General features: G+C 42.8%; 2 protein-coding genes across 2 annotated transcripts; both read right to left on the reverse strand.

The window, feature by feature from the left end:
- Nucleotides 1–731: 731 nt before the first annotated feature.
- LOC110065297 (peroxidasin homolog) lies at nt 732–6410 on the reverse strand. Its single transcript, XM_020772425.2, has 3 exons — nt 5970–6410; nt 4069–4711; nt 732–2225 (listed from the first exon to the last, which is right to left on the reverse strand). Exons 2-3 carry the CDS (start codon nt 4430–4432, stop codon nt 1078–1080), a joined length of 1512 nt encoding a protein of 503 aa, XP_020628084.2. The 5' UTR covers nt 4433–4711; nt 5970–6410; the 3' UTR covers nt 732–1077.
- A 3356-nt stretch (nt 6411–9766) lies between these two features.
- LOC110060959 (uncharacterized) lies at nt 9767–13895 on the reverse strand. Its single transcript, XM_089297721.1, has 3 exons — nt 13460–13895; nt 11613–12257; nt 9767–11257 (listed from the first exon to the last, which is right to left on the reverse strand). The coding sequence occupies exons 1-3, from the start codon at nt 13725–13727 to the stop codon at nt 10113–10115; spliced, it is 2058 nt and encodes a 685-aa protein (XP_089153847.1). The 5' UTR covers nt 13728–13895; the 3' UTR covers nt 9767–10112.
- Nucleotides 13896–14163: the final 268 nt, after the last annotated feature.

The raw sequence follows: 14163 nt of genomic DNA on the forward strand, positions 1-14163 counted from the left end.
TGCTTTGGTTTTGCGGGCCCGTAATCGGCCCGCGGACCTTACGGGAGAATAATGCCCTTGAATTAACCAATCAGAGCGTGCGTTATATTGACCACAAATACAAGACTTAAAATAAGTTCGGATAACGAAAAACGATTTACGGATAACCAACAGAGAGAATACTTTATGGTTTTTGTTTTACTGTATACGTAGTTTGATCCAGGCGTTCGGTCAGTCGAGGAGAAGCACGAAAACGGTGAGAGAAAGCAAACGTGTAGAGGGGTGTATCGAGCGGTGTTCTCTCGCTTTTCCGCGAAGCACTTTTCCACGAAGCACTTTTCACTCACTCTTTTCAGTCTGCATACGAGCCTAGCGGTCCATCTGGCCGTAGCTTATCCCGGTTTCTGTAGCATGAAGCGACTAGGAGTATTTCTACTCTCCCATGGATGGGATGCTAGTCCATCGCAGGGTTACCTCTAGCATTAAATAGTGGTGGAGAGAGGCACTGTGAGAGTAAAGTGTCTTGCCCAAGACCACGACACACAGCCACCCGAACTCGGACCGCTCAGTCCAGAGTCGAGCGCACTAGCCTTGAGGCCACCTTGCTCAGAACAGGCCACTGATTATATGGATTGCGAAATTGGTTTGACAATTCATGTCGTGGGTGTTTGAATTCACTGGTCAACCCAGGTATGTGCAAAACTACAAAGCTATAAATTGCTGCACCGACTGAAGTCTGAAATTCAACTAAATTACAAGCAGAACACCTCCTAATTTATTTCTTCATGTGTGATTGTGTAACCTACAGTTGTTTCCGAAGCTATAACTTCATGTTTATCACTAAGTGGTACAGACGTCTTACGCTTCCAAAGCTATAGCTACGAAGAGAAAACAACAATTCAGTCATTTAGTATCCTCGCTTGCCACCATGCTACTATTAAAAAAGTGGGTTTTGCGATCTATCGTACTCTTGAATTTCGAAAACAAAAAATAATCAAGATCCCTCCAAATAGTAAGGATGTCATAACTGCATTTTGTTATGAAAGGTATTGTTACCATTGATTGCTATTTTTAGAATACTAAAAGTATGTTTGAATGTTATGCTATGCCATAGCACTTAAGTTTTCCCAATGTGTGGTAGCCTTGCTCGCCGCTATCGCCTATATCTCCAAACCTGAGCTGTTTAACTGGTAGATGTGTCTTGTCAGTGAGGAAACCGCTGTCTTCACGCCATACATTGTCATTCTTGTCACAGTTGCAACCACGACTCGAGTCTGCACATGAGTTGGTCATCCCGCATGCGCACTTACCACTGCCAGGTGATGCCCCACCCCAATACGTCATTTTAGTAGAGTCAAGTGACACCCACCAGGCATAATTAGCGCTGCCACTGACGAACAATGAATTATAACACTCATACTTGATAAACTGCTCACAGTGCGAGGAAACTTTGGTGAGACTCGCCAGCTGAGACAGGCTCACTCCTCTGTAATGAATGCCACGTGAATAACAACCGACAGGTTCACATCCCTTCACGTGCGTTCTGCTCTCACTGTCGTGACTAATTGCCGTCACGCCAGTTCCATTCTTGTCACTCATGTCACAGTAAACTGTAAATGGTGCCACTCCTCCCGTGCCATCTGGATCAATGACGTAATTTCCGCTTACACTGCTGACGTGTTTTCTTATCACAGAACAGGAAGTCGCAGTCACTGGGGAATTGATTTTGACTTGAGCTTCTATTGCTCTTAGAGCATTAGTCACTATGCAGGTGTAAGATCCTTCGTGTGATTTCTTGATATTCGTAATCAACAGCGTCCCATTCTGTAGAACATTGGATTCTACAGGAAGTGAGGTCTTCCCATCCTTGGTCCAAGCGATTGTCGGTTTCAGGTCACTCTTAGCTACACACGGCAGATGGACACTAAAGCCGAACACAGGAGTCACCTCTTGAGGAGGACGGATTTCGAACCGCAAACGAGAAAATATCACGAGCTGAGCTGTGTCTGTTACTGGTCCCAGGATATTCTCCGCTTTACAGATGTATGTTCCACCGTCATTTTTAGCCACACCGTGGATTGTCAGGTTTCCATTGATCACTTCAGTTCTGTCTTCAGGCATATTACCAACGGACTTGGACCACGTGATACTAGGGAGCGGCTGACCAGTAGCAGTACAGGCGATACTGATGTTTTGTTTCTCTTCAGCCATCAATCGATTGGTTGACAACAAGAGTTTAGAAGCGACTGCCGAGAAAAACAATACATTACATTTGCTTGGGCAAACTTGGGGAGTGCACTGTATTGACTTTTCCTGAACGCATAGTTTATTATGAAAGCGATCATAAATGTTATTTCACTTTTCATTGATCTTATTAAACTGATCCAAGCGAGCATCTTGAGCAGGTGGGACCTGACTTAAGGTTACAGTAGACCTTCAGGTCGGCCATTTTTCTTCAAATTTGGATTTTTGGGTCAAAGTAGTGGTGGAAGAATAATCTCTAATTTCTGAAAATATTTTTGAAAAAGACTCAATATTGGCGGAGAAATGGCGGTTTTACGTTTTCGCCGGAAGTAAAAGTTTACCTCTTGATTGACAGCCCTATGGCGTGTATGCAATCAACGGAGACGATTTTCGAGGGAATTACCTATACGGATGTCACGAATTGACTACTCAGTTGATCAGAATTGTTGTTCTGACTACTAAGCATTTTTGGAATAAGGTTTAATTCTATTAAGTTATAAGTAAACATAGAACACGTTAAAAACATTGACCAGTTCGAAAAAGCGAAAACAGCGAAGAACGAATGAAAATACATCAATGAATGAAGAAGCGAAAGTTCGCCACGCGGATGAAGCTATAGCTTTTGTATAGGGCGAGCAAAAAAATCGAGGTAAGAGAAAAGAAAGGTTCTGTAAAAATTTGGGAACTTAACAGCAATAACAGAGATGTTAGAAATTCCGATTAATCCGATATCGACGAATCGTTGGACTCATTGAGATCCACTGAAATGTTATCCATGCACAGTTGACCATGCACAGTTGACCACGCACAGTTGCTCCGCCGCACTTTCTTTTATTTGTTTCCTTCGCCCAGCCACTCTAGCGGTCGTATCCTTTTTCGTCTTCCCCATTTTGCCAGAGTGAACAGCTTAAAGAAAAACCGAGCTACAGAAAAATTATCTCTCCGCTTTCGGCGCCTTGAGCGCATTGCGAAACACAAGGGTTTTTTGGAAATTCGCGCGTAAATTTCAACAGGAGGTTAACGTTAGTAAACTTTCCCTGCACTGATTGGCTCAGTTATCTGAGAACCTAGTTGAAGGCGTCTGTGGGCGAAGTTTGTTTGCGAAGCAGAAGATTTTTCTTAGCGCTGTTTTCTCGAATAAATGTTTTTGCTTGAAGCAGACACTTCAAAGGGTTTTAACTTAAAGGAAACTGGTTCAATTGTCCTCAAATTTGGACAGTAGCTAGTTTAACATATAAACTACAAAAACATGTCTACAAATTGTTAATTTCGAAATATTTTTTCTTCGAGAGCGATTGTACGATCACTCTACATTTTTTTAATCCTATATACTTCAAAAAAGTTCTGTAACTTTTTACTGCAATTGAATATGGCAAAACGCAGACACGTTTTGTAAGCGCTTTGGGCCCTGAAATCGCGGAAAAAATGAAATTGGCGAAAAACGAAATCCGCTTTGACTTGTAGCTTTCGAAAGGTTATTCGGGCGCTCGCATTTAGTGGTCGTGAAAAATTGGACAATTCATTTTATTTCAAAATTCTTCGTATAGTTTGATAGCCAGCTCTATAAGATTTAATTTGATATAGGGGTTTAGGTATCTACCGCTTAAACTGCACGCGCTAACTCGCGTGCACGTGAGACACCCCTGAAGGTATAAGGTAACCTTAAATTTCAGGAGATTAAGCCTTGTCTAAACTTTGTGAATAATATATTTTTACTACATACGTCATGATAATTATAAAATTATGTTTAGATTAAGTTATGTACCCCTGGGCTCACCGGTACAGCCAATAGATTCTAATGTATTTGCAAAGAACCTGTTTTTATGCTACAATCACGTAACTTACACTGAACAGTTAATTTCGCAGAGGCGTTCACGTGTCCCAACAAATTTTCAGCTCTGCAGCTGTAGACTCCGTCGTCTCCAGGTCTAACGTCCTTCACAATCAGAGTTCTACTGGAATCTACCACGTGACGTCCAACAGGAAGGGATGAATTCAACCTAGTCCACGTGACCTTTGGACTTGGATTACCATCGGCTGTACATTTTAAGATGGCTGTGTGACTTTCATTGACTGTCGTGTCACCAGGACCCTGCAGCAAAGATGGAGCCGAGCGGGACTGGCCCGGCTCACCTTTCATTCCAGGCGGACCCCTAGGTCCCACGGGACCGGGTTCTCCTGGCATTCCAACATCTCCCTTTATGCCCATCTGGCCTTGAACTCCTATTGGTCCATGTTTACCGGGAGGTCCGTCTAAACCGGGTCTCCCAGGGGCACCCGGTCTCCCTCGGGTTCCCGGTTTCCCCCTCCTTCCGGTGTTACCTTTCGGTCCCAATTGGCAGTTTGCGATCTTTAGCACAGACCTGATCTTGCAGAAGACCAAGTTCTTTTCTGATTATTACTTGTACTTCAGAGGCTGTTAGGGTTGCTTTCTGTTGTGAATCAACGGTTGAAGAGCGTTTCGTTCTTGAGATTGCATCCTGCTCAACTGGAATATAAAAGCCATTGATTAAAACATTTTCAATAATAAAGTGTATTATCGTTTGTCTCACGATGTAGTCACTTGAGATGTAGATCGCGACGTTTCGACTGCTTACTGCTAGTTTTCTTCAGGCGAAAAGGTCGACTGATTGCACGGTATCATTTATATCACAAAGGTCGGCTGTGATTGGTGCATTTCGTTCCTCCTATTGTTCCATTGTTCCCGCGAGTAGCTATTCCCTCAGTGGTCCGCTGTTGTACCGTTCTCCTGTTGTTGTGTATTTTGATCGGGGGCATCCATGCTTCAGGAATTTCAATTCCACTATCCCTGTTGATGTTATTAGGGTGAAGTCTTGTCGTGTCGGACTTAAAGACGGTGCGAATGCCTTGTTGTTCTAGGCAGCGAGACTCCTTGGTCATAAGGTAAAACGGGGTGGATTTAAATTCCGCGACGGCCTTTCTTCTTGAGGTTGTTCGTGCCTTTGTGATCTTCTGTAAAAAAGAGGAGGGATATACGTTAGAAACAAGTACAGATGACAGATGTTTCTTCTCTCCAGCGATTACAGATGGTTTGGTCACGAGACGTTTAGCCCGTTCGTACAGACACTTCACAATACCGCACTTTACTGACTGAGGGTGGTGTGAATCATGCTGTTATTCTCGATCTCCATGGCCAAACGGATTGATGGTTGTTGACTGTTTAGGTGTAGCAGGAAGACGCCAACTCTATCCCGATCCAGGATGGTGAAAGTATCATCTACGTAGCGTTTCCAGATCTTAGGCTCGCCTTTCTCGACACGTCGGTGTATAGAGAACCTGATGGCCGCCTTACCACCAGGAAACCAACACATACTGATCAGTACTACTCGCGGGAACAATGGAACAATAGGAGGAACGAAATGCACCAATCACAGCCGACCTTTGTGATATAAATGATACCGTGCAATCAGTCGACCTTTTCGCCTGAAGAAGACTAGCAGTAAGCAGTCGAAACGTCGCGATCTACATCTCAAGTGACTACATCGTGAGACAAACGATAATACACTTTATTATTGCACCTACCACGATGAATAACCACAACCTTTTCCTCGACATTAAAACATTTCTCTTTCCATTTAACTCGGTCTCTGAAATCACTTATGTTAGGGTATCGAAAAATGTCACTGAAAGGGAAATGTCACGCATTCCTGGGCAAAAATTAGGCGCACCACAGTAACTGACAAGTATATCTCTATCGAAACATCAGTAACGTTAATGAAACGTACCTTTGGTTGCTTGCCAGTGGCGACCCTTAACCATAACTTGCCATCTTCCGTAATTTTCTTGAACTTGTCGAAGGATTTCTGTCTCCATCTTATCACAGAATGTCACTGAGTGTGATATCAGTCGATGATGTTCTTGTATTCTGATTTCCACGTGAATTAGTGCGATACAACACACAACAGACAACAACAGACCTGACACAGAACACAAGTCGGTTATTGTCTGTCTTTTCTTCGCCTGCTTCTCTCCTCTATCTTGCTGTTTCATGGCAGCAACCGCAGGCAGAAACTTACGGGAAAGAAGTGCACGCTTTGAACTTAACTCTTTGAGCTGGTTGGAAAACAGTTCACTGTGGATTTACTGAATATAAAAGCGGTGATGCTCCGTATTTCGCTTACGATCTGGTGTAACCTGAATCTTAAAGTTAATCGATATGTGGTAAAAATAGAATGACTTGTCTGTGCTTGTCATGGCGATTCAGTACCACAGGAAGTTATTGTTATCTTACTGGGGACAATTTATTTGCAATAGTTCATGTGGGGAGGGTAGGGGAGTGGTGGAGTTTTTAAAATGTTATCCGAAACAACAATGAGCTAAAGTTGTTTAGTGAACAGTAACATGCGTCTAGTCAATTTCATGGGCAACAATTTTAAGAGAGCTATGGTTGCTGCTTAAACCGCGAGAAGAACTAAACAAGTTCATTGATCGTTTTGAGGTGTAGATTTCACGAGTGAGAGCTTTTTAATCCGTCAGCCAGCATTTGTGGCGTTACACTCGTCTACCAAGAATTCAATTGATCTTTCGTTCCGTGATATCCCCGGGTATGAATTTGAAATCTCGATGATTCAGCTAAATCGAACCTAACCGTAACCTGAGAGGTTGACGTACATGAGACTTGGTCCCTCATGGATATAGGCCTTACTCCTGTGGTAATCCGTCATAAGTAATTAGCTCCAGTGGTTATGGTTTGAGGGATTACTACTGCCACTCTTTATCAAGTGATGTTACAGTTTTGGTATGATACAATTGCCGAATCAGTGATCATTTCATCTTCATGGCAAAATAGGTTACCGTAGCCACGCCCCAACTTGTTAACAACACCCTTTTTATTGTCAGCTTTATAGTGGTTATAATTCAAAAACGGCTCAGTGAGACCCGCTCTTAATTATCGATATGTGATAAGCATGTCAAGATGCAACTTTTTTTATTGGAGGGGAAGGTAGAAAAGGGAGTTTTAAATTTTCCAAAATTTAAGGTGTTCTCGTAATCTCATAATGCCCTCATACTGGTGTGCATTGCTTTTGATGGGCTGTGGAACCGTTCCAATGTATTTTGTATGTTCAGTGTATTCAAGCATGTAGCTGGTATACAGGTTTTTTTTTGTGTGTGGATAATTTATTACCGAGTGAATGTAAAGCGGACGGTAGTGACTGGATTGGCTAGTCAGGGATCAATGAAAGTTAACTTGCGTGGTGAGGTTTGCGGGTTATTTATAATATATAACATATCAAGGAATGTAGTGGATCCGTTTCAGACTGAATGATAGCTAGACTTCGGAATGATTAGAATTATTCGTACAAATGGTTAACTGATTTTACAACACTGAGGTAACCGCATTATGAACTACATATTTACCGAGAATGATGTTTTTACGGGAAAATCTCGAACCTGGACCTTACCGATTTTACGGTATGGCCGAGGTTTGAGATTTTCCCGTAAAGACCGAGCGTTCGAGGTTAATAAGTTGTTTATTATATGCCATTTTGCTTCAGTTTTGTGGGCCCGTAATTGACCCATAGGCATTACGGGAGATTATTATATGGTTGTGTCTCACAAGGACTGGGAACCACGGAATTCACGAATTTGATAGGCTGAAATCGATATTGAAAGCGATCTAGATTTTCCCATCTAGACCGGCATCTAGACCGGTAATGTTTTGCGGTGAAAAAGTCGCAAACTTTAATGCAAAAATACTGGGTATTTTCCGCTAACAATATTTATTTATGGCAGTGCTAAATAGTGTTATAAGAAAAGAAAAGAAAAATAAAGAGAACGAGAACACTTCGGCAGATTTAAGGTTATTCTACTGAATTAGAGTCTGCACTGAGATTTTTGTGAAACTTTGCCTATTGATTGTTTATATTATAGGAACTTAAATTTTGAAATAAAAATGAGAGGTCCCCATGTTCGTTTAAGAGCAACAGCACCTTGTTTATACCCATATCAATTCTTATAATAACACCATGATTGTGGTCACGATTGCTTGCCAAATTCACGTTTTCGACGATTGTTGTTTGTTCTACACTGAGAATTGGTCCATATTTATTTTACACAGAGAAATTTATTGCTCAATTCAAAACAACAGAAAAAAATGATAGGTCACCGTACTCGTTTGTGAAAAAATGACGATTTACCTCTATGGCGAGGTCCAGCCGTAAAGAAAAAGCCGCCATTTTTTAATGCGCGCGCGCTAATCACGCCTTAAATTATGCGCAGTAGGGATGCGCAATGGAATACTGGGGAATGACCTTAAGTTCAGCTCATCGCCTTTCGCAAGCAAAATGTCGGTTACTTAACAAACCAGTTACATTAAATAAACAAGGACAATTCCCTCAGATTTCTATAAATGCTACCGTCGAAGCGTTTAAATTCACCAACATCTAACGCTGAGAGCACACAATAGCGGAGCGTACGGCGACTGAATGGAAAGAGGTCAAAGAGAAATCCAGCGGAAAGACGAGCTCACTTGGCAAAACGGTGGCGGATCTAGGGTGCCCGCCCCCCCCCCCCCCCCCCCCCTTATTCTGAGTGAAAAAGGAAGAAATGGCTGAAGGAAGAAAAGCCGGCAGGGCAAGTAAAACAAAATCGGGCCCCCACCTTAGCTCAAAGTCTGGATCCGCCACTGCAAAATGTCCGCTAGTACAAACCAGTTACATTAAATAACTTAAATTTCTCTCGCTTGTCATATAATAAACATCTTATTTACTGAGCTTACTCGGTCTGTATGGGAGAATCTTGACCTCGGTCGTGTTTCTGTACTCACGACCTCGGTCAATATTCTCCCATACAGACCTCCTGCTCGGTTAATAAGAGCTAAATAATGCCCTAGAATTAGCCAATCAGAGCGTGCGTTATATTCGCTACAAACACAAGACTCAAAATAAGTTCGGATAACGAAAAACGATTTACGGATAGTCAACAGAGAGGATACTTTATGGTTTTAGTTTTACTGGATATGTAGTCTGATCCAGGCGTTCGGTCAGTTGAGGTGCAGCGCGAAAACGGCGAGAGAAAAAGCAAAGGTGTGGTGGTGTGTATCGAGCGGTGTTCTCTCGCTTTTCCGCGAAGCACTTCTCACACATTTTTTCTCTCGCCGTTTTTCACGCTAAGTAGGTAAGGTTAAGTCTGCATACGAGCCTAGAAGCCCATCAGTCCGTAGCTTACCCCGGTTTCCGTAGCATGAAGCGACTAGGAGTACTTCTACTCCCCCCTGGATGGGATGCTAGTCCATCGCAGGGTCACCTCTAACATTAAACAGTGGTGGAGAGAGGCACTGTGAGAGTAGAGTGTCTTGCCCAAGACACAAGACACAGCCACCCGACCTCGGACCGCTCAATCCAGAGTCGAGCGCACTAGCCTTGAGGCAACCTCGCTTAGAACAGGCCACTGATTATATGGATTGCGAAATTGGTTTGACAATTCATGTCGCGGGTGTTTTAAATCACTGGTCAACCCAGGTATGTGCAAAACTACAAAGCTATAAATTGCTGCAATGACAGTGGTCTGAAACTCAACTAAATTACAAGCAGAACACCTCCTATTTTATTTTTTCATGTGTGATTGTGTAACCTACAGTTGTTTCCGAAGCTATAACTTCATGTTTATCACTAAGTGGTACAGACGTCTTACGCTTCCAAAGCTATAGCTACGAAGAGAAAACAACAATTCAGTCATTTAGTATCCTCGCTTGCCACCATGCTACTATTAAAAAAGTGGGTTTTGCGATCTATCGTACCCTTGAATTTCGAAAACAAAAAATAATCAAGATCCCTCCAAATAGTAAGGATGTCATAACTGCATTTTGTTATGAAAGGTATTGTTACCATTGATTGCTATTTTTAGAATACTAAAAGTATGTCTGAATGTTATGCTATGCCATAGCACTTAAGTTTTCCCAATGTGTGGTAGCCTTGCTCGCCGCTATCGCCTATATCTCCAAACCTGAGCTGTTTAACTGGTAGATGTGTCTTGTCAGTGAGGAAACCGCTGTCTTCACGCCATACATTGTCATTCTTGTCACAGTTGCAACCACGACTCGAGTCTGCACATGAGTTGGTCATCCCGCATGCGCACTTACCACTGCCAGGTGATGCCCCACCCCAATACGTCATTTTAGTAGAGTCAAGTGACACCCACCAGGCATAATTAGCGCTGCCACTGACGAACAATGAATTATAACACTCATACTTGATAAACTGCTCACAGTGCAAGGAAACTTTGGTGAGACTCGCCAGCTGAGACAGGCTCACTCCTCTGTAATGAATGTCACGTGAATAACAACCATTAGGCTCACATCCTTGCACGTGTGTTCTGCTTTCACTGTCGTGGCTGATTACTGTCACGCCAGCTCCATTCTTGTCACTCATGTCACAGTAGACTGTAAATGGTGGCGCTCCTCCCACACCATCTGGATCAATAACGTAATTTCCGCTCGCACTGCTGATATATTTTCTAATCACAGAACAAGAGGTGGCAACCGGAGAATTGATTTTAACTTTGATTTCTATTGTTCTCAAAGCATTAGTGGCTCTACAGGTGTAAGATCCTTCGTGTGATTTCTTTATATTCGTAATAAGCAGTGTTTCATTCTGTAGAACTCTGGACTCTACAGGAAGTGAAGACATACCATTCTTTGTCCAAGTAATTTTGGTTCTTAGGTCACTCTCGACTATACACGGCAGATGGACACTGGAACCAATCACAGGAGTCACCTGTTTAGGAGGACGGACTTTAAACCGCAAAGGAGGAAATATCGTGAGCTGAGCTGTGTCTGATGCCGATCCCAGAATATTCTCTGCTTCACAAATGTATACTCCACCGTCATTCTTAGTCACACTGTGGATTGTCAGGGTTCCATTCATCACTTCAGTTCTGTCTTCAGGCAAACTACCAACTGACTTAGACCACGTGATAGAAGGACGCGGCTGACCAGTAGCAGTGCAGGCGATGCGGATGTTTTGTCTCTCTTCAGCCATCAAGCGATTGGTTGACAACAAGAGCTTAGGAGCGACTGTCGAGAAAGAGGAATAATGTTGTATATCTATGGCCATACTTGGGGGAATATATCGCAATTTTAAATTAGCATTCTCTTATAGCGTTATTTATATCAACTATTCAGCTGACTTTTAAGTTCCCAACAGATCGACAACAAGAGTCATTTGGACAGCACAAATATACTTTTGGAGAACGCTTAAAAATCTCTCTCTTTCTTTGCTACGACTTGATAATTATAGAGTTGTGTCTGGATTATTTTATGTGCTCCCTGGCTAACAGGTCAGTCAAAAAGATATATGACAGTATAAAGAACCTGTTTTAATGCATCAATCAATGTTTTCGTCAGAAAATGTCTAATTTCTGTAACTTACACTGAACAGTTAATTTCGCCGAGGCGTTCACGTGTCCCAGCAAATTTTTAGCTCTACAGTTGTAAACTCCGTCGTCTCCAGGTCTAACGTCCTTAATAATCAGAGCGCCACTGGACTCGACCACGTGACGTCCAACAGGAAGGGACGAATTCAGCCTAGTCCACGTGACTTTGGGACTTGGATTACCATCCGCTGTACATTTTAACATGGCTGTATTCCTTTCATTGACTGTCGTGTCAACAGGACCCCACAGCAGAGATGGAGCCGAGAGGGACTGGCCCGGCTCGCCTTTCATTCCCGGCGGGCCTCTAGGTCCCACGGGACCGGGGTCTCCCGGCATTCCAACACCCCCCTTTATGCCCATCGGGCCTTGAGCTCCTGTTGGTCCATGTTTACCAGGAGGTCCGTTTAAACCGGGTCTCCCTGGGGGCCCCGGTCTCCCTCGGGTTCCTTGTTTCCCTCTCCTTCCGGTGTTACCTTTTGGTCCTGATCGGCATAGCGTATTATCTTTAGCACAGACTTGGTGTTGCAGAAGAGCAAGTTCTTGTTTGATTAGCACTTGAACTTCCAAGGCTGTTAGGGTTGATTTCTGTTGTGAATCAACGGGTGAAGAGCGTTTTGTTCTTGAGATGGCATCCTGTTCGCCTGAAGAATTAAAGTTATTTATTGAGACATTTCCCCTTCCTATTGGACTCGCTCTCTACAAACATACCATCAGCCTTGTTACTTCGTACGTAATTGTGTTATGAGAACTGAAAATTTTACTAAAGGGAAAGTCACGCATTATTTCTGGAGGGAGAGGCGCGCCACAGTAACCGATAAAGAGGGGGGACATGGGGATTTGCGGTGTTGATGTTTTTTTAATGCGGTGATGCGGTGAATAAAATCTCAACATGCGGTGTTGCGGTGATCTCAAACCCTACGGTGTGCGGTGTTTGTGTTTTTCACTCTGCGGTGTCCGGTGAAATGAAATTATTTGCGGTGCTAGGGGTTTTTGATTTACCTTTCTCAAACCTTAGCATGTAAACTTCGTTAATCCATGCTAATTTATGACAAACACATACCATTGAGGTTAATAATTTGTAGCAAAATTCAGACCATCACTGTCTAGTCAATCTTCAATATGCTTCGGCCGCCAATCCGAAGCTGTTTTCATTTATACGTAACTTGACAAGTAACTTGACCTCTACCACCCGGAGTTCAGTGTTTGGTAGACACGCGGAGGAGCGAGGACAGAAACAATCCTGGAAATTCTGGAAAAGCCAAGGCCGAATATAATGCATTAATGCATTTTCTTGACCTTCTATTTTTTCAAACGATTATCGATATCGAACGCAAACGCAGCTAGCTCCGGAAAGTAATACTTTCAGTCAAGATAGGACTTCAGTCAGTGGGTTTATACACCAAGAAAAGTGAGCGAAGTAAAAGAAGAGAGGGATCTGGGGTAAAGTCCATCTCTCGAGGCTCCTCTCTTTTTTCTTCGTCCGCTTCCTAGCTTCGTGCAAGGTTTCTTCAGAAGAGCAAGAAAACTGATTTACAGGCATCAGCAGTATCGACATATGCGCAATGTAAAGCGTTGTGATGTGCTTATTTTGTGGAAAATTGTCGAGGTATTAAAGTATTATTTTAGTGTAGATGAACGAATCATGGCGCTAAAAATACGTTTTGCGGTGACGGTGTTTCGTTGACTTTTCTTGCGGTGACGCGGTGTTCGTTAATTTTTTTTTTTTTTGCGGTGTTGCGGTGTTCAGAACACTCCCATGTCCCCCTCGACAAATTATCCGAGAAAGTATAACCGTAAAACAGTACAAAGTGACTTTCATTGGAATCATCAGCAGCAAACCTACCTTTGGCGGTCGTTTGCCAATGGCGACTTGTAGCCATAACTTGCCATTTTCCGTAATTATGTTCAACTTTTCGAAGGATTTCTCTCTCCATCTTATCACAGAATGTCACTGAGTGTGATATCAGTCGATGATGTTCTTGTATTCTGATTTCCACGTGAATTAGTGCGATGCAACACACAACAGACAACAATAGACCTGACACGGAACACAAGCGGTCCAGTGTCTGTCTTTTCTTCGCATGCTTCTCTTCTCTATTTTGTTGTTTCATCGTTGCAGCTGCCACCAGAAAACTGCGAAAATGCACTGATGTTGAAAACGTAATCTTTACTCTTTAATCTGCTCTGTCATTGTGGATTTTTTCCGTTTAAAGACGATGTAGTAGACTGAACTGATGTTTGGAATTTTACTGAGTGACTGAAGTAACGCGATATGTGGTAAAAATAGAATGACTTGTCTGTGCTTGTTGTGGCGATTCAGTATCACAGGAAGCTCTAATTATCTTAATTACTGGGGTCAATTTATTTTCCATAGCGTGGACGGGAAGGGGAGGGGAGGGGGTTCGAAACAATAATGAACCAAAGTGTGTTAAAGAACAGTAAATACGTTTCGACAATTTCACGGGCAACAATGTTAAGAGGGCTATGGTTACTTATTAATCTGCGAGATGATCTAATCAGAGTTCATTGATCAATTCGAGGTATAGA

The sequence above is a fragment of the Orbicella faveolata genome, unplaced genomic scaffold (assembly GCF_042242905.1).
Source record: "Orbicella faveolata isolate gen_17 unplaced genomic scaffold, um_ofav_v1 contig_3, whole genome shotgun sequence".
Classification (NCBI taxonomy): Eukaryota; Metazoa; Cnidaria; class Anthozoa; order Scleractinia; family Merulinidae; genus Orbicella; species Orbicella faveolata.

Excerpts from the sequence above, each read along its gene's own strand:
- LOC110065297 (XM_020772425.2), bottom strand. The coding sequence starts at position 4,432 with ATGGGCATAAAGGGAGATGTTGGAATGCCAGGAGAACCCGGTCCCGTG. Across the intron at positions 2,226-4,068 it reads TGCGAAATTAACTGTTCAGT|TCGCTTCTAAACTCTTGTTG; the intron begins GTAAGTTACGTG and ends TTTTCTCGGCAG.
- LOC110060959 (XM_089297721.1), bottom strand. The coding sequence starts at position 13,727 with ATGAAACAACAAAATAGAGAAGAGAAGCATGCGAAGAAAAGACAGACA. Across the intron at positions 12,258-13,459 it reads TTGGCAAACGACCGCCAAAG|GCGAACAGGATGCCATCTCA; the intron begins GTAGGTTTGCTG and ends TTAATTCTTCAG. Across the intron at positions 11,258-11,612 it reads GGCGAAATTAACTGTTCAGT|TCGCTCCTAAGCTCTTGTTG; the intron begins GTAAGTTACAGA and ends CTTTCTCGACAG.